The 25,487-nt window shown below is 39.7% G+C and overlaps 2 protein-coding genes across 3 annotated transcripts; one reads left to right on the top strand and one right to left on the bottom strand.

Annotated features, from left to right (window-relative positions):
* Nucleotides 1-842: 842 nt before the first annotated feature.
* On the top strand, nt 843-10,577 carry LOC107994257 (centrosomal protein of 78 kDa-like). The gene is made up of 2 exons (XM_062077017.1): nt 843-2,196; nt 6,623-10,577. The coding sequence occupies exon 2, from the start codon at nt 6,728-6,730 to the stop codon at nt 8,792-8,794; it is 2,067 nt and encodes a 688-aa protein (XP_061933001.1). The 5' UTR covers nt 843-2,196; nt 6,623-6,727; the 3' UTR covers nt 8,795-10,577.
* Nucleotides 3,018-25,040, bottom strand: LOC107994258 (photoreceptor-specific nuclear receptor-like). Of its 2 annotated transcripts, none has more exons than XM_062077172.1 (9): nt 24,009-25,040; nt 23,696-23,835; nt 19,008-19,428; nt 15,552-15,655; nt 10,796-10,910; nt 5,536-5,651; nt 5,140-5,351; nt 4,676-4,964; nt 3,018-4,534 (listed from the first exon to the last, which is right to left on the bottom strand). In XM_062077172.1, exons 2-9 carry the CDS (start codon nt 23,814-23,816, stop codon nt 4,296-4,298), a joined length of 1,617 nt encoding a protein of 538 aa, XP_061933156.1. In that variant the 5' UTR covers nt 23,817-23,835; nt 24,009-25,040; the 3' UTR covers nt 3,018-4,295. The 2 variants fall into 2 exon arrangements, with proteins under 2 accessions (XP_061933156.1, XP_016906549.1); XM_017051060.3 differs by having other exon boundaries at nt 23,696-23,858; nt 24,009-25,038.
* Nucleotides 25,041-25,487: the final 447 nt, after the last annotated feature.

Raw genomic sequence — 25,487 nt, 5'->3', positions numbered from 1 at the left:
AAGAATGAAAATTTTAACAAACACAAATAATCTAGATTATCCGCAACGAAGTTATAAAGGTTTGTATCTACAAAATTAAAATATGAAGACTACAGGTCTGTGGTTGAATTATGCGACAATAGCGCCAATCAAACAAAATTTCAGCATAATGTAAACTAATGAATTGTAATCACGATCTGCGGATATACTACTTTTCATTATACGTGGAATTACAATTATTTGTTTGGCATTTGTCAAACAAAAGCGTGGGATAATGGTAAATATTCGTTGGTCGAGTGTTTATTTTCAATTAAATCGTGCCCATATCGGCCAATGACAAAGCTGCGAAACACGATGGCGTAATTATGCCCGTGCTTCGTTTAAATTTCGCCACGATAATCGATGGTCATTAAATGACGACGGACCGAAGAGGAACACGTCGCTGACTTTGCTTTTAATCCAACTTAACGGCTGAACAATTCGTTCTGCTTTACTCGTCCATCCAACGCGCATCCAATTCTTTTTGTTTTTTGTTTCTTTTTTTTTTCTGTCAATTGAAGCGCACCTTTCGAATTTGCTGAAAATCAACTATATCCGTTATCTTATGTTCTATTTAAATTTTGTTTTTTAAAATTTGTCACTAGATTTCAATTTTCTAATTTCTGAAAGAAATTTAAACAAATAATATTAACAAAATATTGTATAATTCACTATAGTAAAAAAGTTGCCAATATTAAACTTAATAAATAAATATATCATACTCAGATATCTAAACAATATTTCGAAGAGAAAATCAATGATATATAAATAAGGAAGAAATAAGGAAGGAAAGGATGAAAAATAAATTCACCAATAAATATATTTATATTATATATTTACATTTATTTATATTTATATACATACATTTATTTATAATACAATACATTATAATATACCGTAGATATACAAATTAATTAAAAAATATATAACTTCCATTCATTGTTTTCAAAAGTTTTCCCCGAGAAAAAGTTCCATTAACTTTCGATCCATCTTTTTTCGACGGAGGATCCATCCGACTTAGGAGTGCGGCGAAATTCCAAAGTTCAGGAAACGAGGAACGATTTGAGAACCGTCGCTTTAAAGCCCCACTTATCGAGCGCCTAGTTGGTATGATAATGTAATAAAATAAATGGAGGTTGCTGTTTCCGAGCGATATGGACTCTCGCTTTATCCCGTTTCCGCCGCAAATCTCTTTCTTCCTCTACTCCACACCACCCTCCTCCGCCTTTCCTCGTCGCACACCGCCACTTTCGACTCCTCCATCTCGTTCCCGTCGACTCGAGTCACTCGCTCTCCGCCTCACTTCGGCTCGCTCAGTTTCATTTCCTCCCTCCTCCTCGTCTCCTGGACCCTGGAGGGGTTGGCACGGGGAATCGAGAAGGTAGAAGGGAATGGAGCTCACCTCGAAAGCGAAATACAACAAGTCCCGCCGCCATTGCTGGGTCACCCTTCAACGGGAGTTTTGTCGTTGCGTGGGAGGGAGTTTGACAGCCCTGTGCGACGAGTCATCCCCTTTCGACCCCAACGTTCCGCTCGGTGGGGATGAGAGAGGGAGAAAGAGAGAGAGAGAGACGGAGAAGGAGCCTCTGTTTCATACACTCTCTCTGTTTCATAAGAGAAATTGAGAATGAGACGGATATATTATACGTAGATAAAGAAGAAGGGGGATAAAAAGAGGTGAGGGGGAGTAGCTTGGGAATAGATGGAAAAGGAAAAGAGGAAGGTTGGTTCGTCGAAGAGAGGATATCGTGGAGGAAAGGAGAAAAGAGATTGAGGGTATGAGGCGGAGAGTATATTTATAGGGAGGGAAGCGAGTCGAAGAAGGAAAAAGAAAGCGGGATGAAGAGTGATACACGTATAAATATATATATATAAAGGGTGAAGGTGGAAGAAGGAAGGGAGAGAGGTCGAAAACTCCGCCCCTGCATCCGCAAAAGCGAGTCAATACCATGACCAGCCATTTCTCCTCCGAATGCTCTCACAGGCATAACCCTGCCGGTTTTTCAACCCCTTTCTCTCTGCGCTCTCGAACCGAGATATCGAAATTCGTTACGTGCCGTAGCGTGAGGACGCTCGACTTGAAAGTTGGCGGCGTCACGAAGCAAACGCGTGTTTTAGGAATCGATCCCCGGATATGGACCGGACGGAATTGAATTCTGAAACAATTTCAGAGTATCTGTGAGTACCATTTAGCATCGTTCTTTCTCCACTCGTTCTCACGATAAAAATTTCACTTCGCAACATCGTATATTTTTATTCCAAATTGAACAGCGATTTTTTCCGCTTGGCTTATCAAATTTAAGATGTGACGTGAAATTATGATTATTTAATTTTCGTAATTGGGGGAAAAAATTCACTCCTGAAAGAATCAAGGACTTACTTTAATCATTCGATTAATTAATCTTCTTACCAATAATTCCATACGCGCCCCATGTAATTAGAAAAACGCGTATATTCACGCATATTTGAGAATCGTACAAAGGCGGCTATAATCGAATAAATATCGGGTAGTGATTCCCCAGATGAGGAAACGATTCGAGGAAACGATCGAAAAAGTATTAAGGGTAAGTCTCACCCCTCCTTCTCCCTCCGTGCCGGGGCGTTTAACTCTCCGATTGCTTTGACAACTTAAGCAGGCCCTTAAACCTTGCTCGAGCCACGATGTAATTTATAAGCGGCTGTGGGGGTAATTCCGTTGGGGACCGTCAAACTGCCATGTGGCAAAACCCTCGAGGGAAAGTCAGGGATTATACGGTGATAAATAAATATGTACGTTTATGCAACAACCACCGTAACTCGGGGGTTAGCGTCAAATTTCGATTCGACCCTCTGTTAAATAAACAGAAATTAAAGTAGTTCGGGATGGTGGGATCTTTGATTTTCGTCGTGGGGCCGAGACCGCGTGTCTGTTGAGATTAGTGGAATTAAGGGTATTTTGTTGGCAGTGTCAAGCTTCGTGGAGTATCGAATATTTTTTTGAAGTAGACAAATTAAATAAATATTATTGTAACGATAATGTTTTTGATTTATTTTATAAAGGAAAATTACAAAGATTTTTCATTCTATCTTGATAGAACACAGTATCGAAGTGTTGAAATTTTTTTATAGATTTATTGAAAATACGAGATGTCGTAGAGTAGCAATATTTTTTTTTTATTTCGTTAAAGAAATTTATTTTCTAAATATTTTATCAAGGAGGGTCATTAATTCGACGTTTCGATGATTCTTACGCATGTGTACTTTTATTACAAGTGATTACGTAATCGTTACAATATATGTCACGTGACTCAGTATCTAGATTTTTACAACAAATAGTATCACAACACGAAATATACAAGAAAAGCACAGACAAGTGTATCTTTTTACAACTGTCCGAAAGTTCGTATCAGTTTACTCGTATATTCAAAATTCTTATCTTACATATTTCTCAGAAAGTATAAATAAAAAGAGAAGAAAAGAAACCGATATATATACATATAAAAATTAAACGAATAAATTAAACGAAAATTTTTTATTTCAGTGTTTCTTTTTTAACCCGATGATTCGTATAAAATTGATTACTTAAAATCGAAGAATTAAAAAATGATTTGGTCAACACGTCGAACCTAATGTTCGATAAACATCTCTATGATAAATAAATATGTATATATATATATATTTATATATATATTTATATCTTCACGTCGGAACAGAGTATCCTTCGTTTCACTTAGATACCGTTGAATCATTAAATTAAATACTGTTATTCGTCGATTCGTTCACCTTTCTCGAAGGATCTATCGTTACTCGACCTTGGGGATCTAATAAAAAAAAATCACTAGGTCGCAAATTCAATTCATATTTGGGGCTTCATCCTTAGGCCAAGGCTTTCGTGTAAACTATCACCTTCGATCGATCATTCTCGACTATTTGGTCGGTTGCTCGATTGCTTTTATTTATACTTTCTAGTCTTTTTTTTTTTTTTTTTAATAATCTGCCGTTAAAACTGTACTTCCAACGCCTACGCTGCACCTAAATACGTCAGTATATATACTTTCGCGAGGAAAAGTCTTTCGTGCTTTTTTTTTTTTTATATCACACTTAAAGAGACGATATTACAAAGGAATTTCGATCAGGCATCTGCGGTAGATTCACTTTGCAGATGACTAGATTATCGAATTTTTATATTCAAAGGCATTCGTTCGAATGCGAAAAATGTGAAATATGTTACAGGATCGATCTTATGTTATAAGTCGTTAGAATTCCACTTATCTTTGATGAGAATCTCCTTTTTTTTTTTAATTTTTATACATGTCGCACAAGACTTTCTCCATTGGAGTGTTGCCGATTGTTCTGTGAAAATATATCAATTCCACCCTGGAGGCAGGCACTGTCCTCAGCAATGGAAGCAACAGCAATAACCTGCCGAATCTTGCCGGACTACCTGGTTGCTGCGCTCTGGCGTGTTGGCCCAACATCACTTGGGCTTGATCCTGCAGATTTTCTATCTGACTCGAATCCTTTAAACCACGGGTCTCTGCAATTGCATTTTCGAAGATACAGACTTATTTACAATTTCATAAAATATACGTTTATTTTAATGACATAACATTGATAAAACTTTCTGATAATATTAAGAAAAAATAGCGATATTATTACAATTAATCAGAGCACGAACCTGGTCGAAATAGTACTATAGCTTTCATACAGGCGAATTCAGCAGGATCAACCATGACAGCCTTATATCTCTGCAAGGTATCGTGCAAATGCCTCACATCCGCTGCCACCTGACTCGGTTTACCCGTCGTGGTTTGCATATGGATTCCGGAATGGGGATGAGGATGCGGCGATAATGTCAAGGCAGTCAATTCTGCGGAGTTGAATAGGGGCGATGATTCAAGTGGAAGGCACCACTGCACTGCGTTCAGAAGGAAAAGCTCTGACCAGGCCTCTTCTAGTAGTATCACCTATAACGGACAAGATGAATCAATAAATTTCTTAGATTTTTACTTTCTAGAAATGAATAATTTCATTGAGGAATGGAAAAAAGATAGAATAATCTTTTCTCGTAGATTTCACGATCTATCATTTTCTGAGAAACAATATTTGAAACAGGAGAAAAAGAGTTTGCTCTATCTATACCTGATCCCTGAAAGGCAAACTCGCGAAAGACGGAAGATTCTTGGCCCACTTTACAGCCATGAAGAGTAATCTAGCACTGGTTTCGTAGACCGTTTCAGCACTTGCAGGCGAGTACAACGAGGGGATCACAGGCGGAATTTGCGTGCAACCGCTCCTTTGGGGTGTCAATGGTTCCTCGTTCGTTACGTCTATACTATCCTCGGATGCATTTCCTGTTGCGAAAATATTCAAAATCGTTATCGAAAAGAATATAATTTCATACACGCGAAATAAGAAAAAAGGAATTGTTAAAGAAAAGAAGACACTGGTGAACAATTCTAAATAGGATTCTATATAAATGTTGAAAAACTCGTTTCATAGAAATTAATAAAGATTATTGATGAAATAAATGAATACCATCTTCGTTATCCTGTCGAGGTGGTGTCGGAGGGTTCGTCGAATTTGTCGTCGGGGCAACGGTGGGTAAAGGCAGTGGTGTCGTGTATCTCGCCATGGCCAAAGACACAGGTGGTCTGAAACATTATATTTCAGAGAATTATAATTATAATTATAATTATAATTTTCATCGAATTATCTTCTCTATAAAATAATAATAATATTCAATAAATATTTTCTATCAAAATAATTTTCATTCTTTCCTCCAGATTTATCTTTCACGAATTTATATATATATTTTATATATTTTGTATATTTTGAATTTTAATCAATTTTATAACGCGTAATGAAAACTCATCGTTAATCTCGAATTCGTATAAAGCGATATTAAAGTCGATATGTAAAGCAAAATTGATTATACGAACGATTCGCAGCAACTTTAATTTGTTCGCTCGCGAGTTTTGTTTGCATACTTTCAGCGTATGCCGCGAAGAAATTTCGTTTCGCCGAATTCGGGTAGGTAGGTGGGCGAATATAGGTCGCCCTGTACGAGAAAAGCGAACGCGATTTGCATCTTGTGCGAACGAATTCGTTGTTGAAAAATTCGGAACCGATTTCACGTCCAGACGGTCGGAAAAATTGAGAGATTGCAGATGACGGTGTGTGATAAAATTGCGGTTAATGTATCAACAAAGCAGCAAGAACAAAGGTGCATTTATATCCATCCTTTTCTTTCTATAAATATTATCGTAAAAGGTGTTCTTCACGCGAATTCATTCAAACGTTCCTAATATTTCATCAAATTAATCGTTTAAATCGATTTAATCTCGATACCGTATCTTTTTAATTAGAAACAACGAAAGAATTATAATAATTTCTCTTCCTATACGAGAATATTTCAATAATTGATTAAAAAAAAAATAATTTCATCAATTCCATTGTCAATAAAATGAAAAATGTCACTATACATTATCCAACTTTGCATTATCTCATATGAAAAAGAAATCATCGAATGGAAGAAATTCAATTGCAAATAATTTTTTAATTCTTATTTTTATCTTTCCAAAGATCGAAATCTGATCTTCGCAAATCTTAATTTTTCACGCAGAAAACAAAATCTCTGAACGAAAAGACCGCCGCCATCCTGTCACCTACCACGAAGACCGCCCCTGAGGGCAAGATCAATGCATCGACTTCCGTGTCATCATCCAAGATGGCGATTCCGAACAGCAGAAATTTCGCCAATTGTTACATGGAACTGTGCAAACAGCAACGTCTGCGACCTCTGCCGGTCATCTGCGTGACACTTCCCCATAGTCTAGACTTCACCACCGACCGTGTAAAAATGGACGATTGGGGTCCCATATTAAATTCTCTGTCTCTCGATCGTAGCCTACGATCGATCAGCGTTCGCAGCAGGTATCAATGTCGCAAACCTTTGGAGGAGATCAATTCGGAAGACAAGGCCAGAACGATGGGCAAAGCACCTGTCGTCTTGTCTCGATATCTTCTGGAATGGCTGTCCCATAGCGTAGCTCAATGCGTCAGAAATTCCCCGGTTCTCACCAATTTGGAGCTGGAAGGAATTCCATTTCCGCCAGATTGTTTGGCCGTTCTGTGCGTGGGTTTGTCCCACACGCACACCCTTCATTATTTGTCTCTGCAGCGTTGTTACATCGGTGATAGTTCTTGCGAGGTGTTGTGTCGTACGGTGGCGGATGTTCCGAGTGTCAGATCGTTGAACCTCAGTTACTGCGACTTGACGTGCAAATGCGGCCCGGCTCTAGCGGCCGCCTTGTGCAGACAGAAGCTGTTACTTTATCACGACACTTGGAAACAGTCGCTCAGATATCAGGAACCGAATCTCGAGGCTATGCCCGGATTACGTCGTTTGACGTTGAACGATAATCCTCAACTCGGCGACGCGGCCATAATGGAGCTGATCGAGGCGGTGAGGGATAGTCTTTGGTTGAAGGCGTTGGATCTGCAACGGTGCGGATTGACCGACAAGATCGGTAAGGATCTTCTCGAACTGCTGGACCACAACACTACTCTGAGCATCCTGGACGTGAGGCAGAACGTGAACCTGAACGAGGCGTTGGTGAACGAGGTGATCAAGAGGCTGGAGGAGAACAACGGTGACTCGAAGACCGAGTATAGGTGGTTGGGTTTGCCGCAGCACGATCGAAGAGTGGTGTCGGCAGGGAGTGGAAACAGGAACGAGAACGAGGATCACAGGAAACCTCCGATCAGGCCGCGCAGCACCGAGTACAACAAAGGGCCGTATGCAGCTAGGAGAATGATTAATCAAAGTAACGCGAGGAAAACGAAGATGAGACCTCACGTTCCACCGTACAAGACTACTAGACAACTTCAGCAACAGGAGCAACAGCACATCGTCCAAAACGGTCAGCCCAAGTCGAAAATCTCGCTTCATCTGGATCTACAGTCTCACATACAGCCTGTGATGGGGGAGGGCCAGAATAACGTTCCATCCTACGTGGACAGTATTCAGGCTGACACCGACAGGTCTTCGTCGAAGAATCTGGAAGTCATAAAAATCGACGTTGGCGTGCAAGTGGAAGACGAAGAAATGGAGAATTCCACTAAGATTCAGAAGATCCAGTTCCAATTGAGCGAAGCGAAGGCTGAACACGATCGGCTGATCGAAGAGGCTAGACGTAGCGGTATAATGCTAGCGGACGAGCGAGGAAGACGCGAAGCCGCCGAGGAGCAGTTGAACGCGATGAAAGGCAATCTGACAGAGCTGGAGAACGCTCTGGAAGAGAAGGAGCGGGAAACGAGCGGATATCTATTGCTCAGTCAGCAGTCTTTGGAGGAGATTTGCAGTTCCTTTGATAGATTGCTGAACATGTTGGACAACATGACGAAAAATCCGAATACTAATAGAAGGGAGAGTACCGAGGCTGCCATTGTGAGGGCGGACATAAAGAGACGGGTCGCCTCTGTGATCAGGGAGACGAAATCGGAGAATCTGAGGCGAGGATTCATCATCGACGACGACGATTCGATCCGGTACACGGAGCCTATCAAGAAGTTTGCCAAGTCGGAGAGCGACATGAGATCCGCTTTGCCACCGATTTCCACGTTGCATCTGGAGAGAAATATAGGGGACAGTCCGGATATCGGTTCGCCCACTTTGCAAAGGGTCTTGCTTCACGAGAAGGACTCGTTGTCTCCCAGAGCTAGGGCCAGGGCGCTGTTCGCTCAGATAATTCAAGGGAACGCTGTGCTTGACTTTTGCACTCATATCGATTAGTAAATTGGGAGTAGCTGAAGATTCAGGGACGAGGTTTGTAAGGTGTACAAGCGCGTAGCTTTTTATAGAAATAATATAGGTAGATAAATACACGGAACGAAGAAAAGGAACAAGTATTCAGTGCGTCGTACGTTGACCCTGATTCATTGAAATATCTTATAAGCTGAAGCTGCGATTGATTGCTGGGAAACGAAATTAAGAAATACAGTAGATAAATAAAAAAAAAAGAGAAAATATCGAAAGAAACGTTTTGGAAGAAGAAAATTTCGAGAAAATTGAAGCGTCGTGGTTCGCTCTTCGAATTGCATGGATTAATAAGCGTCGAATTGAAGCAAGTTCGACGATGGTTTCTATGCAATTGAAAATATATCGTTAATATATAACGCGAGAAGTCGCGTTGGGATCGTTTTGTAATCGCCACGGTTTTTCTTAGCTTCGTAATTGTAAATGGAATAAACAGCTTTCATCCTTCTCAATGAGCATCACTTCGTTCGTGAAACACGTGTGTAGTATAATTAGTTTGTATGGAAGTTTATTTCGTCCGAGTAGCTATAGCATCGATGTTATTCCTCTTGTTCTCGTTCTCCTTTCCATGAAATTTTCTCCGATACGTGAGCCAGGCTTCCAACACAATGATAGAAGGTTAATATACGAATAAAGCCCGATCGGGCTTATGCAATTTCAATAATCGATCCGGAAATAATCATGGATAAGAAAGGATGAAACGTCTCGTTAAATTGCACGAGACATTTTGTTAGAAACTATTGTACGTTGCCACTGGTACTTTACGTATTTATTACAAATACGTAGCTAATATAATTTATCGAGATAATTTAATCCAAATTCTCTCAGGACAGTGATAGAAATATCCTTTTTCTTTCTTTTTCTTTTTTTAAATTGTACACATGATAAAACTTTTCATTCGTTCAGCTAAATGTAGTCGAGTCGATTATTATTTTATATATATCTCAAAAGATTCGAACGGCCTGATAATTATAAATTATAAATTTCGTCTCAAGCATATTTAATTTGTCAACGATTTAATGTAATCACAAAGTAACCATCAAAAAATAAAGGATTAAATACACACGAAAGAAATGGAATCATTGATAAAAAAAAAACAAAGATTAAATCAAGGATAAAAAGCGATAACGGTAAACTCGGGCATTCGTGTGAAAGCCTGCACGCGGAGAAAAGAAGGCGTAATTTCCAGAAAGCTCCGGGTATCGACGCCGAGCACGCTCGCTGTCGCTTTTAACGTTCACCCCTTGGCACTCTATGGATTTTCCATTAGTTCCAACCTGAGTACTCGGTTACCTGAAAAACGGTCAGCCACGGGCTACTAGTCAAAGGTAATTTTTCATGATAGATCACGCTCGGCGTGGCGTGTTGCGAGCGCGCTTGCTCACGACGGCGAAAAGTATGCTGCTCTCCAGCAGAAGATCAAACGTGCCAACAACGTCGTCCACTCTCTTGCTCTTATCGTTGTTGCTCCCGATGAATCGACGATTATCGATCGCGAAAACCCTCTCAACGTTACCTTTAATCCTCCCCTCAACTGACCACCTGGATCCGCTCGACGATTCATCGCGTCTTTGCGTCACCTAAATACGCGCTTAAGTGGGATCCAACGCGTGAAATGAATCTTGAGCGTTGTTCGAAGAAGTGGAGCAAGGATCTTCTTAATAAACACGATTATTTTTTGTGTTTTTGCAAGAAGAATTTTCAATTTTTTTTATGAATTACAGGCTGTTGGAGAATTGATCATTGAGCGTAACTACTTATTTTTGATCGTTCATCTATATATCTATAGTTTTAAAAATGTTTTTAAAAATTAATAATTATTTACTAATCTTTGTCTTATTTTTAGATGGATTTTTAATATATCTCTTCGAATAATAATAATCGAGATAACGATTCAGAAATTGTTTTGAAACATTTTGACAAATAAAGCTGTCATTAACAATTTCAAAGATGAGAAATAAAAGTAAAATGACTCACCCAAAGACACCAACGGCGACCGCTGCTTCTCGAAGCGCTCGTTCCTGATCCATCTCGACGAGAGCCTCTGGTCTAATGGTGGCAGTGTTTCTGGGTTGCCGTTCATTCTGTACCGCTGAAACAGAAGCGCACACCTTCGATGTAACGTCGATAGCAGGCGTTAATTGCAGCTACGAATTAATTACACGCCCCCGTGTATTGCCTCGTGCGCGCTTTAGTCAGTGCTATCGAATGTAATGTCTTTTGGAATTTGCGCACAACAGCGCGATAAACTACACGCCGATTAATTGTTTCGATCAACCTGGAAGAAAACGATCGTTCGAGATTATTAATCTTGCAAATTGACAAGGAATCGATATTATTTTTCTTTTTATTTCTAAGAGGGGGATTCTTTGTCTCTCGTTTCGCATTAAAAAAACAATAGAATAGCAATTATAAAATTATTGTTCCAACATTCTTTCGAAACTTGATACATCATCTTCGTTATTCATTATCACGCAAATTCAAACATTCTTTCATTCTATTTCCAGCATTTTATGTAACTCAAATCCTCAATATAACAATGTATTAGTGATAGAATCGACGAAGTATATTTAACTGGATCTAAAAATGAGACAATTTATAGAATTTCATAATGGAAAAATAGGAGGAGCAACCAAACGATATATAATTGACCATGTATTTCGTTACACGGAATATCCTCCTTCCTTTGGATCTTCTTAGTTATTGAAATATTAGTGGAGCTGTAGAGTCTTGTTGAGATTAATCGGGGAACAAACGATTGGCCACCACCCTCTCGTCAAATTCACGTAACGCGTTATATCACGACAGCGGCCTGCGACTGACAAGCGTGAATTTAACAGACGTGTAGAAATCAGCTACGTTTATTGTTCCTATATAAGTATATATATATATATTGTCGTTCGATAACTTTTTGGCTGGCATCCATCTTTGGAATAATTTCATGCACCATGGAGAAAATGGAATATAACATTCCCTTTTCGTCTTTTCGCTGACGTGAATTTTCTTTGGGGATCGAATTAATAGGAGGAATTATAAAGGAAAGAAGAGAGAGACTTTGTTTAATGTTGGCGTTCTGAGCTTTGGAGATGATTATATTGGGGGAACGAAATGAAGATGAGGTTGCTTGGAATTTTTAGGGCGTTTCGGTGTAGAGATGAATTTTAATTCTTTTTTAGGCTAGAAAATACTAGAAGATGAATAAAAATGTAAAAATTATTAAATTCAAAAATTTAATCTTGAAATTCTGACGTATAAATAATTCTATCTTAAATTTTCTTTCCTCCTTTTGTTAATATTGTCTGATAAGAATCATAAAATATTTATACAGTTGTGAAAAATAAAAAATTCGTCTTTTTGAAATTTGTCAGACGACAAATCAACAAGGTAATACCGATATTATATTTTTAATATAGATAACATTAAACGAGAAACGTCTTTCGCTTATTTATAACGGTATCTTTTGATTTAAAAAATTACATGCTTATACATACTTTATCTCTTTCATTTCTAAAAATCTTTCTTAACAGCAAAAAATATAATCATCACCATCTCAAAATTTTGTATAAATACATTGCTATTTCATTCATTTTCTCAAGAAAAAAGTCTCATGACTTTCTAACGCAATGTATATTTAATTAAAAGATTTTACAAAAATATTTTCATTATCTTCGCTTCTTAAAAGAAAAAAACTCGTGACTTTCTCCACACAATATATAAATCTTTCTTAAAAGCGCAAAATATAGTAGTTATCTTCGATTCTTGCAAAGACAATGCAGTTTCATTTACTTCCGCTCTCCAGAGAGAAGATTTGTGACACCGAGCACATGTTAATAGCGATTAGGACCCTTAGTGGCGTATAACAGCGAGCTGAATATCTTTCTTTTTTTTCTTCAACCCTTCCCCTTTTAACGTGGCACGGGTGCACAGTAATTTCGTAATGATAAAAAGCGTGCCGCGGCTCGTTTTACCTACGCGTCGTGCTGCCTGCTGAGCGGCTTAATAGGATCCTCCTACTTCGTCAAGCCTTTTTGCATCCGCCTCTCTGTCTCTCTTCCCTTTTTTTTTCCAAGCTTTCTTCCCTTGCTACTGCCCTCTCGCTCTCTCACTTTTTCTCCCGTTTACCCTGCCGGCGGAAAAGATAAACGCCCTTCCGCCGGTCGCATCCCCGGGAAATTTTTCTTGTCCGCGCGTGTAACACGCCGCGCTTTCCCTTTTGTCTTTTTAACTCTTCAGTCCGCTTATTTTCACACACCCCACTACTCCCTTTTGCGCCTCTTTTTCCTTCTCATCGTCTTCCTTTTTTTACGTAAAGTTGCCTTGATTTTCTTTTTTCGATGCACAACCAGGGATCTTGGCGCGACGAACGTTTAAGGGGAGCGTGAGCTTCAACTTGGGGGAAGGAAGCGAAAATATTATTTGCACGATTAAATAACGATACAGTGATCCAAATCGAAATTGGAAAAGTTTAATCAAACGTTTTCAAGTTTACATTCTCCGAACTTATAATTCTCAACTTGCGAATGTACGAATCTTCTCTCGCTTAAAGCTTAAAGAATAATTAAATATCTTCATCGATCCGCTCGATAACGTCACCAATCATCTATCTCGTTCGAATAATCAAAAATCAAACGATCATTCCATTCATTCCATTAATCGACCGTAATTCTCCTTAAATTATAATCGTTAATTCTTCTCGTTCGATAAATAAAGACCGAACCCTTTCCATCGCATCGACGTCTCCGACGTGCAATCGTTTCACACGAGGAGAGATAAACGCCCTTTTACAGATCGTTTCACTCTCATTTGCGTGAAGCTCACCGTGGGAGGTCTGCCTCCCTTTTTCACTTTGCTTCTTCCGCATATCCTCTCTCCCTTTCTTTCTCGGCCGCCGTTATGACACAATTTGCGCCTCGCCTCTTCTTTTAACCTCCGCCCGGGATTCCTCGCCGGGATAACACGCGTGTATATTCACGGGAGCGAGAAAGGGCGCGGATTTTTGAGCACGCTGATCCGCCTGCACGTTGCATACGTTTATTTCTCCCAATTAACCCTTCGGGGCTAGGCGACGGCCACGCGACCGTCGCTAACGACCGCGGTGTTTACGACGCCTTTCGTGGCGAACCGCACCGCTCTGCACGCGCGTGCGGCGTGTTTGACCGCTCTGCACACGCGATTTTCATCGGACGATTATCGTGCGTAACGAGGATCCTGAGCTTGTTTTCTGGAAGATCGTTTTGCATACGCGAATTTCATCCAACGATTGCACTGTAGAAATTCTAATGATTTCAGGATAGATTCTGTGGCTATAAGACTCGTTGGACTATTAACAGTAATTCGTGATCGTAAGAATTTTGGGAATTTTGATGAGATATCTTCGTATTGTATACTGTTTTTGAAAGGAATGAAGAGTTCAAGTAAAAGTTTAAATTATTTACACTTTTAGAGAAGGGAAAGAAAATAAGGATACCTTATTGATTCCTTTCAGTATTAAATCGAACGATTAATATAATCATCACCAAAGTTTAAAATTAATCTTATTCACAATGATTTCCAGAGTAAAATCCATCTACTCTCAGTTACACTCGAACAGAAACATCGCTTAACAACGAGGAAGCAAGCACTTTGAAAATATCCTCGATATTAATCAAACCTACGAATCAACTACCTCGGGAAAAATATCAGCGCACGATCGTAATCGCCAAAGTTTCAGCAATATCTTTGTCTCCGTCGCGTAACTCTCGACGCTGGCCAATCTAATTTCCCGTGGAAACGATCGACGTTCCATAGAAACGTCGCCGTTCCGGTCGCCAAGGGAACCGGGATCCAATTGGAAGTATTTCTTCTTACGACGTTCAAGTTCGGCAATAAGAAAGTTGGTTGGCGTGCCCCGGGACGTGTTTCCGCGGGGAGAAGAAAAAGGGAGAAGAAAAAAAAAAGGAAAAGAAAGAAGAAGACAACGGGAAGAACGATGGAAAAAGGGGGAGAAATGCTCTTTTGCCGTGGCAGGTGCGTCTGTTCGTTGGGTGAAAGGCATTAAGAGTTGAATCGAACGGTGCCGCCAAACCAGACCAACCCCTCGTCAATCGCTTCTTCCTTATCCAGTTATTTATGTCGCGAGCATAAAGGAATTCGTTCGAATTCCGCGTTTCGAAGGGGAAACGCGGGGGTTGATTGATTCCCACAATACCGGTTTACCTGTGGAAACGGGTAATCTAATGTATCGATAACTGGCGGTTCGGGAAAGTCATTCTCTGTTTTACGATTTTTAAAGAACGATATTCTTTCTTCTCTTCGAGAATTGTATTTGAGTCGAGAAAAATTCGATGCGATCGATCATGGTAAATTGTTTTGCAAAATTCTGAAATTGTATAATTTAATTAATTTGTGAAGATCGATTAAGAGGAAAGTAGTTGTTTTATTCTCACCATACGGCATCCATAGAGTGGAAGAGATATGTTCTTTAAAACGTAACAAAAAAGAAGAAAAAGAAAAGATTTTTTGCATTTAGAACGAATTTCTTTCAAGCGGGATTTAAGTTAAAAAGCTTAATTGTTGTTTGCAGAATTTTTCCTTTTTTTTTTTTTAATCTAAAAATCAATTCTGAAGTTTTGCCGTTTCTAAATTAATACACAATGACGAATAAAAATTAAAATAAAGAAAATAAAAGACATACGGTAATTTTTACGATAAAAAAAACATGTATTCGTTAAAAATTTGTAATTCAATTACTCACCGTCTTTATTCATCCCCATCTGCATACATTTCTTCAAACGGCACGCTTGACACTGGTTTCGATGAGCTTTGTCCACGACACATCTTCCAGTACCGGCTTGACATCTGAAAATAAAATTTTTCCAAATATTTTATTTTAAAAAATTCTAAATAAATACAATGTTTTATTTCATAAATTATTTATTTTTGAAACACCTTTAATTATTAGATTCAATAATATGGAAAAATTCATCATCATAGAGAAATGTCTTTCAGTTGTCGAAATCGATCGATCCTTGACGACGATGTTTCATCGACGACCGTAACTTGATGTCCCTTCCGAAAAGAGGACAAATTTCGAGCGCACTTGCCGGAAATCCTGGCTGCGCACTCAGGAGATGGCGTTAAATTCGATTACTTTCATTGTTCGGCTAACCCTGTTATTCTTTCGAGCTGACTAACGTAAAGACCTCGCTCGGAGTCACGTAACCTTCTTCTTATCCCTCTTAATTTTATCCAATCCCATAGTATTTTTTTTTTTTTTAAAGCTTGCTTCCTCACTCAACTACTTTCTGTTTTCTTTTTCTTTGCTTTTTTACATAACGTGAATTTAACGCGGATATTTACAAAATAAATTTACATTAGGATAGATAGATCATTGTAAAGTGAAACTTGAAATTTTCATGCGAAATCCATCAAAACTCATTCAGAACAGAGAGAAGACACTATACTATTGAAATCATTTTTCGATTCACTTCGATATCTCAATCGATTGTCGAGATATAAATAAATAAATAAATCGTATCGTATAAATAAAAAAGATTCAGTTCTTCCAATGATCTTTCGCTCATTGCTTGAAAATCATTATCTTTGAAGTTACAATGGTTCAAAATTTGTTTAATTTCTGGAAGAATAATGCTATAACGATTCCACATATATATGATACATCGAAAAATCTATATTTCCTTCTGAATTTATAGTTTAATCGTACACTTATCTTTAACATTTTTACTACCATTCCTTTTGAATCAAAAGAAAAAGAAACTCTTTTTATTAATTTCAAAGGAACAAACGAGAGTCAAATCTTCCTACAGAAGTTCCCACCATGTGGACTGTCATCAGATTAGAAAAAGACACACGTTAGTGTAATGGCTCGATAATCATCTCTCGATCGATTGCCGGTCTGTTAGCGCGATTTTAACTAACGTCACTCACAAGGAGGCGGCTCGATCCCAACGGTGCGACGAAAGGACGCCACAGTCCTGGAACTATCTTGTCCCGAGGCGGTGGTACACGAAGGGCACGAAGGGTGGCTGCGTGCTGCCCTGCCAGCGGGGTTCCTCTCGCAAATTGATTTGCGTTCACACCCTACCGAGCCTCCGCACCGCCCAAGCAACACGGGGGGATACATCACCCTCCACGGCATTCACCCTTCAGAACCACATCATACATTTATTTACGCATCTCTCTATTCTTTCGCTGGCCGGCATTGTTTGGCTCATCGAGTTACCGGAAACATGTGCTGCCTGTTATCGCATACGAAGATCGCGGCTACGGATGATTCGATGAATTAACTCTCTGCGAGAGGTGGAAGGATGGAGACTGGTGAGATTGGGACCAATGAGTAGTTGGAAGATGAAGGAAATTGGATCAAGAATGGATAGTGTGGTTTGTTTTGAAGATCGAAAGAAAGAGAGAGATTTTATAGATTGATAGTGACTGATAATTTAAAATGATCAATCTCTTAAAAATTGAATTTTACTGAGATTGTCAATCTTTTATTTATTCTCGTTTTGTCGCTCAACACTGCAAGTTTTATATTGAACGACGCTCTGCTGTGAATGGAAGTCCGCTACTAAATCCTTCGATTAAAAAAACACATTTATTTATCGAGCAGAGGAGAGGAACAATTGACCCATTGCACGCAAAATTCAAGTGTGGCCCAATGGGAGTTGGCGCGAATTTTCCATGCAATCTGGATCATGCTCGATCTTCTTAATTGCATTTAACCGATCCGTGAAGTTGGATTTTAATCTGACGATTATGGTCGTTGCGCGGTGCATCACGTCGAGACGCATCTGTCGCGGTCTGCGCCCCCCTCTACGAATAATTGGTTATCTGTGCGAAGCCTCTTCACTCTTTACCACGTTACGGCCATTCGATAGGAATTGATAGTGAAGAATAAAAAGCCGGTGTAACGGGACACGAGACGTTCAACCGGGAAGACACGTGCCTCGAATGGTGTCGATCTTCGATCCATTTTCACACTGTGACCATGTAACACAAAGATAATCCTTACGATACTTTTAACAACGAACGAATTATTTATGAAACAAAAATCATTCAAAAATTACACACATATTTAAATGAAAAAAAGTCAAAGTTCCTCTTCAAACTCTTCGACTCAAAAGAAACTAAAAAATCTCAGCGTATTCCCCAACAAGACTTCATATTCGTCACTCGAGACAATTTGCAATCCGATCACGCGCTCAAAGCGGACGTAGCATTTATTTTTCGAGCATCGACGGGGTTAATAGTTTGTATATCGAGCATCCCGGGGATCGTGTATCTCTTCGACAGGCTTAACGTGCACACCTATGGCCGCCTGTTATCGATAGTCACGTATACGTAGTCAAAGGGATGCACGCACAGGGGTCCGACAGCCCGTTGGCTCGAGAGTACGTGGCCCCGTGTAAAACGGATCGAGCGTATCAGACAGCGATTCCGGGCTGAGAGGGATCCGATGGAGATGGATGGCCGTTCCCAGGGGATGGTAATAGTATGCCGTATACATAGGGTTAGGTGGATAGGTCCTCCAGGGTTCAACATTATGCCGTTCCGCATTGTTGCCCGGTATTACGATGAGCCCACTCGACTTGGACCACATGGCGCCACTGGCTGCCCAGTTTGACATTAAACGCCGTAAGAAGATCCGCTCGCTAATTTCTATCTGATTGAAGATCCGAGATTTCCCTCCCTCGTAAGGCTATTTCGCGAAGAAATGATTATGGCTTGGTTGGATTAGATTTCTAAGATGTGTCGTTTTTCTATTCTGACATAAACGAGATACGTAATTTGTCAATGTTGTGATTTTACGCAGTAGAGAATTGATTTGTATTGTAAAATATTGAAAATATGTATAAAAATAAATATAAGATTAAGGTTATTTTGATATAAAATTTAATATTAGTAGTTGGTATAGAATTTAATAGAATTTCAATACAATGATTCAGAATAAAAAAGCTATCGTTAAAATATTCATAAATTAAAATACCAAAATCTAAATAACAAATAACAATTATAATCCTATGTATAACAATGCAATACTGCGTATATCTACTCTCGTAATTAATAATTATCATTTCGGATAATGGACAAGAAAAAAGTGTCTTTCGATTTCATTCTTAATTTCATTCAACGAAAATGCATAAAAAAATTAAGAAACGCGAAACATAAATAAATCTTTCGTATAACTTACCTGTATATCAACTTCCGCCTGACGCTTCGTTTGAAGAATCCACTACATCCGTTGCAAGCGAGAATTCCGTAATGTTTGCCGGAGCTGGTATCGCCGCAGACCACGCATATCAAACCGAGACTTCGCGGTGGTTTACTGCCATGTTGCGGTTGCAATTGCTGTTGTTGTTGCTGTTGTTGTTGCTGCTGCTGCTGTTGTTGCTGAACTTGGCCCAACAGATGAGGATGGCCGTTACCAAGGGCGGTTAAATAGGGCGACCTTGCGAGGGGGAAATCAGTCGGTATTCCTCTGCAAAGAGGAACAGGACATTCTTGGACAGACCTCGAGGCGTAAGGATCGTGACTCGAGGTCGATCCTGTCGCCCCAAGAGGACTGTATCGTTCTGGTAATCCTGGGGAGATTACGCTGCTCTCGCCCGAATCTGGAAACAAATGGTTCCACGGTTAGGTTTCTTTCTGTGAGAAAATCCCATTTGCAAAATTGTACGGAGAATCATTGCATGGATCATCGTGTCGATTTCCTTTCCTTTTTTGTTTGTTGATCGTTTTTACGAGATAATTTTTCCACGATCAAATTTGGCTCGATTCGATCAGATGGCAGATAGAAGTTCGCCTAATCCCGAAAATCTCTTTCGTGCGTTCATGTCACCAACTCCACCGTCCACCCTTGATCGATAAGAATGGATCCGCAAATGTGTACTTACATAAAATGAGTACATGCTCGTAAGTTATGCGCAAACTTTACGGTTCTTCAGAAAGGATCACGAAGATTTGTGGCCGATTAAATAGACGATGATAAAGCTGTTGTCAATACTTCACAAGATTAACCCTTTTAGTGATGCGTAAGTAATTTTTCGAAATCGATTCATCTTGTTCACTTTATTCTTTTTACCATATTTTTCCTCTAATTTTATATTTTTGAACGGCAATCTTTTTCGGTAAGAATCTCCGCTCCGATCGACTGTGCTTTCCGTCCCCACGAGACTTATAGTTCCTTTCTCCTGCATCCCTTAAGGCTTACCGAATGGATCGCAAAGGCAAACAGTATTTACATGGAGAAACGAGTTCTTAAAAACCACGATATAAATATTTATACGCTCGGAAGAAAGATGGGACGATTCTGTCGTGGAGAAAATCGCTTAATGTTTATCAAATCAATGTAAACGAGACATCGAATCGTGTCAAATAAATATTCAATAATTATTCATCTCTCATTCTCTTTCATTTAATCCATGTTTATCCCTTTATTTGTCTGAACGAATAAAGAAGATTTCCAATCCACGGGCACGATCGCAATGAAACAAAGATCCAAACGTGTTTCCTATAGATAGGAAATTTCACCGTCACCTCGGTGTCGCGTTAACGATATTAATTGGAAGATGGAAATGCAAAGAGATCGTAGAACATCTGCGTGATCAACGAAATGTGATTTCGCCTCTCCACTCGAGTTTATTAGTCACGCCACCGCCCTCGACGAGGCGCGAGATCTCCCCGGAATCGTATTTGTCGGATGCACCGATCGAAAACTCGTTCCGGTCTCGTTAATGCCGCGGGGTCAAATAGGATCCGTTCGAATTACCATGCGAATCGACAACAAGTCGATATCAGGTTAGGGTCCCCGTATCTAACCCCGTTTTAAAATAATTTAATCGTGCCCTAAGTCCGCCGAGTATTACTTGAAATCGTTTTCGGCTCGAACTACCCCGATGATAGATTGTAATTGGTGCTTACACTTATTCGTTTGATGAATAGAATTAAGTTTCTACGATTGCTTTTTGTCTTGGATGGAGGGGAAAAAATAGTTGAGTATATATTTGAGATCGATTTTTGGTATAATATTTTTTAACTTATCGTAGTGAGATTATTTATATATATCTTGTCTTTATTTTTTAATAACATATACAACAATAAGTATTAGGGAATGAATCGTATATAAATTTGTGGAAAAATTATTTTTTGACAAAGTTAAAAAAGTGCTATTTAAAGGAAGGATTATCAACGGAAAGAAAAGATTCGATATTTATGGCTACATGAATCCAAAGAGCGAATTGGCCGTCCCACGATGGAATTATAACATTAAATTCAAGAGATACTTATCTATCTGTAATCGTAATCAACGATCAAAGCCGTGGAGCACGTTTGAATCGTTGGCTGGCACGCGTGATCCGGCTTCACCGGCAAGAATTCAATCGTATCGTTTCGTCGTTACGGGGGATGAACTCGAAACGATCTTATTAATGCGACTCACGTAACTTCCTAAGCGTGTCGGCTTTTCGATCTCGTTAACACTCTAATCCCAACGTGCCCGTACAGAGAGACGCGAATTACGATGTATGAAATCTGTCCTCGAAAGACGATCGACACGATTCGTCCATTTTTAAATTAATTACGTATATACGCGCGTAATTTAATTACAAAATTCGTTAAAATTACATTGTTACATATTTAAAATTTTGCTCACGTATCGACATCAAAAGGGTTGATTAAACCTTCCTAGAATTTGTCATCCACCGCTCTCAAGAATAACCAAAGACCCGCTGCTCTCCCACTTTATCAATCTAATTTTCCCCAATAAATCCTCCGTCACAATACCATCCTCCGCCTCTTCCCCAAAGACTGATTTCACTCTTCCCCAAACAACTTCTAAGGCTCACTATAATCCTCCGCAAAACGAAACATTTCTTCCTCTTCGCCCAACGCATCCGGTCGCCAAATTTTCCCAGAGATCTTTCTCGATACGCGACAAGGTTACGCCATTAAAGTAATCGAATCTCGGCGGAGGCACGCGAGAACGCGGCCGCCAGGGGTTAAAGGAGAGAAGAAAAATTATTATATGCGCCCGTATGGTGGCCGTGCGAATCGCAGAGAGTGCGCGTGTGTGCAACGAAAGCAGGGGCGTCAAATTTCATTAGCATATCAATGTTGGCGGATGGCAAGGCGCCACCTGCGCCCCCGTATTATGGGATCATCGAGGTGCAGGGGTGGGGTACGCGTGGAATGACGACCAGCCAAGGGGACGTTGGCCGAGAGAAGCTCAGGGGGGAGGGGGAAAAAAAAGGGGTTTCGTAACTATCGGCGACCACTTTGGTCACCCTCCACCTTCGCACCCTCGGCTCCAATCTCGACTAATTGTTACCGCATTAGGGAGGACACCGGAATTGTCTGAGTTGGTGTCTCGCATGGAAACGATTCGCGATTTTGAACATCTGTTCGAGTTGATTTCGATGTATTGGTGGCGAGTGAAAATTATGAAAATTTCTTTTCTTTTTTTAGTAATTTTGATCGTGGCATAGTATTTTAGATATTTTATTATTACATCGATGATGTAAATGTAATATTAGGTATAATAAAAGTAAGTATCGCGTTGTGAACCGAATTTGAAAGGAATTTATATAGAAAATGTTTTTTTTTAAGGAAAATTGCAAGGAAAATTTATAATGAACATTACTAAATCCATGATAGATATATTAATCTATTAATACTTATAGAGAAATGTTTATAATATAAAGTTAATGTTTTATTTGAAATTAAATAAAAATGAAATTATTAATTCTTGTAATAATGAGTAAATTTTCTGAAGCATAATTTAAATCGATAAGATGGTTATGAGAATTTTAACAGAATTTTAAGTAAATATCATAGATCAGACATATCGCGCAAAATGTGTTAATTAAGAGAAGATTTTTAAGAGAAGTGAATAGCTAAGTGACTAGTTAACTTAAGAGATTAAAACTTCTTCATTATATTGTATAACTGAAAATATATTTGTTCAGTTTCTTCTGTTCTCAATGCGTTTTTATATTTATATTCAACATACATCACGTAACCACTTGTACATTCGTGGAAACTGACTGAAACTGACCAAAGCAAGAAAGATTTCCATTATAATAAATAATTTTTAAATCCATTAAATTAATTAAAAAATCCTGCTGTTGGTGTAAAGAAATATTTTTAACATTCAAAAAATAATAATAAACTATGATTCTTCTTTTGTCGTTTAACGCGTAGAAAAATCATGCGGTATTAAATTCTTCGGGTCACTCAAAATCTGATTACACTAATGGCATAATTTCGTTGGCCACGTAGCACCCCTCTTTTTCCACTTGCCACCCTAGAACTACGATTCGCATAAAAATACGTCGAGAGTTGATTTATACGTGTACCTTGCTATTAATGTAGTTGTTCATTTATAAAAAAAAAATGCACGAGAAATCCAGTGCACGTTGAACGATGATTTAAAGGCAACAAGTATCGACAATTGTTGTAATGTCAAATAATTTTGAGAAACAATATTTGCTCCTCCTGAAACGAATGTTACCATTGTTTTATTTCATTCGCGGAAGTGAATTCATGTCCGACATCTGAAATAACAGTTTTGCATTTTATCGTTACATTGAAAGATTAAAGAAGACATGACACCTTGTGTGAAATCGATTTTAATATAATAGATTGTTCGATGAAATTGATGAAACTATCATTAGGATGATTTCAAAAACGAAAGAAAACAAGAAAGATTAAAAATTATCAAAATATTTGAAAACCAATCTATTTTTATCTCGATTGCTAAACAGCAGGAGGAATGTTTGCTCAGTTATGTTTCTCTTACCGGTACAGTTCCTGACGAATTTAATATATTCATTCTGAATTCAATTCAAACACGTTTCCATGGATAAATCGATATTAACTCACCGTGTCGAATACTCAAAGGACTGGCAGGACTTCTCGGATGTTCCTGAGATGGATCGTTTTGCGGTTGCTGATGTTGATGCTGATGTTCCTCCGAAGTCGTGACCGACGTTGCTCCGTTCATGATGTATCGACCAACATTCCTCGTTAAACAAAAGACAATATACTGGAACATATTATACAGCACGCAGATGTTATTATACCGCAATTATCAAAATAAAATAATCGCCATTCCAACACAAAACTTGCCGATACGTCATCAAACTCACTCTTCGATATCCAATTACATAAAAAAAAAACATCAAATCCTCCTCACCTAATTAATTCTTCTTCTTCTTCTTCACCCTTCTTCGCACTCGTGCACACCAACAATTTTAACTGTTCCAACTTCTTTCATTCAAAACAAAAAAAAAAAAGAACTCGCTCAAAAGTATTACGAACTTCTCGCACTGATATTAAATAAGTCACCCATCATCTCCGTCCCTTCAACTTCACCAATGCACGAAAACGACGAAAGTGACGAGAACACGACGAACCCCCGAGCTCCACCGACAACCGATTTCGGGGTCCTTGGATCGGTTCTTGGAAACTGATGGAACCGCGTCAGAGAAACGACGACGGATGACGTCTCGAGGTTGGCGTCTCCCGGCGAGAGATCGACGGTTAGCTCGGCTCGATCGTCCCGTATCACGGGAGGTCGACGTCGTTGGTGGCTGGAAGTGGTGCCTCGACCCGCGAGCACGGGCCACCGATTGGTCCGTTGGCACTTTTGAAGGCGGGATCAGGAGGCAACGGCGGAAAAACAACAAAAACGAGGAGCGGGAGGATTTAACCTATAGCCGGCACGTTTGACGCGGCGCTTCGCCGACGACGCTCGTCGCGGCGCCTGCGCGCGCCCCTTCGCGTCGGTTGACGCCTGGCCAAAGCTCCAACCCCCCACCCCGTGTTACGTCGCCACGAGACGACGCCTACCTTCTCCAACTGAACGTCGTGCAATTGTTGATCGTTGGCTACGTGGTAGTGAAACCCGTCTCTTTCTCAATTTCCACCCTTCTTTCTCCCGACCTGCTTCGACCCGCGAGCATCCCCTTTATCGGAGCGGAGTTGAACGATACCCGGCGTTGCTGAGCGAGAAGAGACACGATGGAGCGGAGCGACACGACGAAAAAATGCTTTTTGAGTTAGGTCGCAGCAGATCTTCTTTCGGGGATTGATCGATGCGGGGAAGCGGATAATTGGATATAGTGGATGAGAAATTTCGTCGTGGAATGTATCGATGCAACGTTATCTTAATCGAATATTGTTAATTTTTAGATGGATCGATCGATTTCTGAACAATGGGACGTCAATGTATGACATAATATACGATTCTATTTTTCAATATTCCTAATGCTTGCAATAGACAAATGATAAAAAGTAAGGGATAGAAATTCCATCGATAAATGTCAAATCGAATTCCCCCAACGTGGAACGGCTCGAATAGCAGGCATCTTGTATTCCCGCGACGTCGTCAAAGAGTCGTGCTCTGAAAAGACTAGTTAACGGAGCAATTAATCGTCCGATCGAACTTCCGATTCCTGAAGTGTTCCCCCGGACAAATCGAGCGAAATCCACTACCCGGCCGGTTTAGTGGTGAATAGCATCGCAGTGGCCTCGATAATAGCGGCGAAGTCGGTATTCTGGTGGTAATGCTAGTAGTGGTAGTAGTGGTGGTGGTGGTGGTGGTTGTGGTGGTAGTGAATTCACTCGGAGGGGTTGCCAGGTCCGCCATGCTGGATTCCTACCGTCGAACGAC

Source organism: Apis cerana, linkage group LG1 (genome assembly GCF_029169275.1).
Source record: "Apis cerana isolate GH-2021 linkage group LG1, AcerK_1.0, whole genome shotgun sequence".
NCBI classification, from domain to species: Eukaryota; Metazoa; Arthropoda; class Insecta; order Hymenoptera; family Apidae; genus Apis; species Apis cerana.
Note: the sequence above shows the minus strand (reverse complement) of the source record. Positions and strands in the feature narration are given on the sequence as shown.

What these genes read in the sequence shown, in the direction of transcription:
- LOC107994258 (XM_062077172.1), bottom strand. Translation starts at nt 23,816, where the DNA reads ATGAACGGAGCAACGTCGGTCACGACTTCGGAGGAACATCAGCATCAA. An exon ending in AGGCGGAAGTTGATATACAG is followed by an intron (nt 15,656 to 19,007) that starts GTAAGTTATACG and finishes TTTTATTTTCAG; the next exon opens with ATGTCAAGCCGGTACTGGAA. An exon ending in GATGGGGATGAATAAAGACG is followed by an intron (nt 10,911 to 15,551) that starts GTGAGTAATTGA and finishes CTTCTGTTTCAG; the next exon opens with CGGTACAGAATGAACGGCAA.
- LOC107994257 (XM_062077017.1), top strand. Translation starts at nt 6,728, where the DNA reads ATGGCGATTCCGAACAGCAGAAATTTCGCCAATTGTTACATGGAACTG.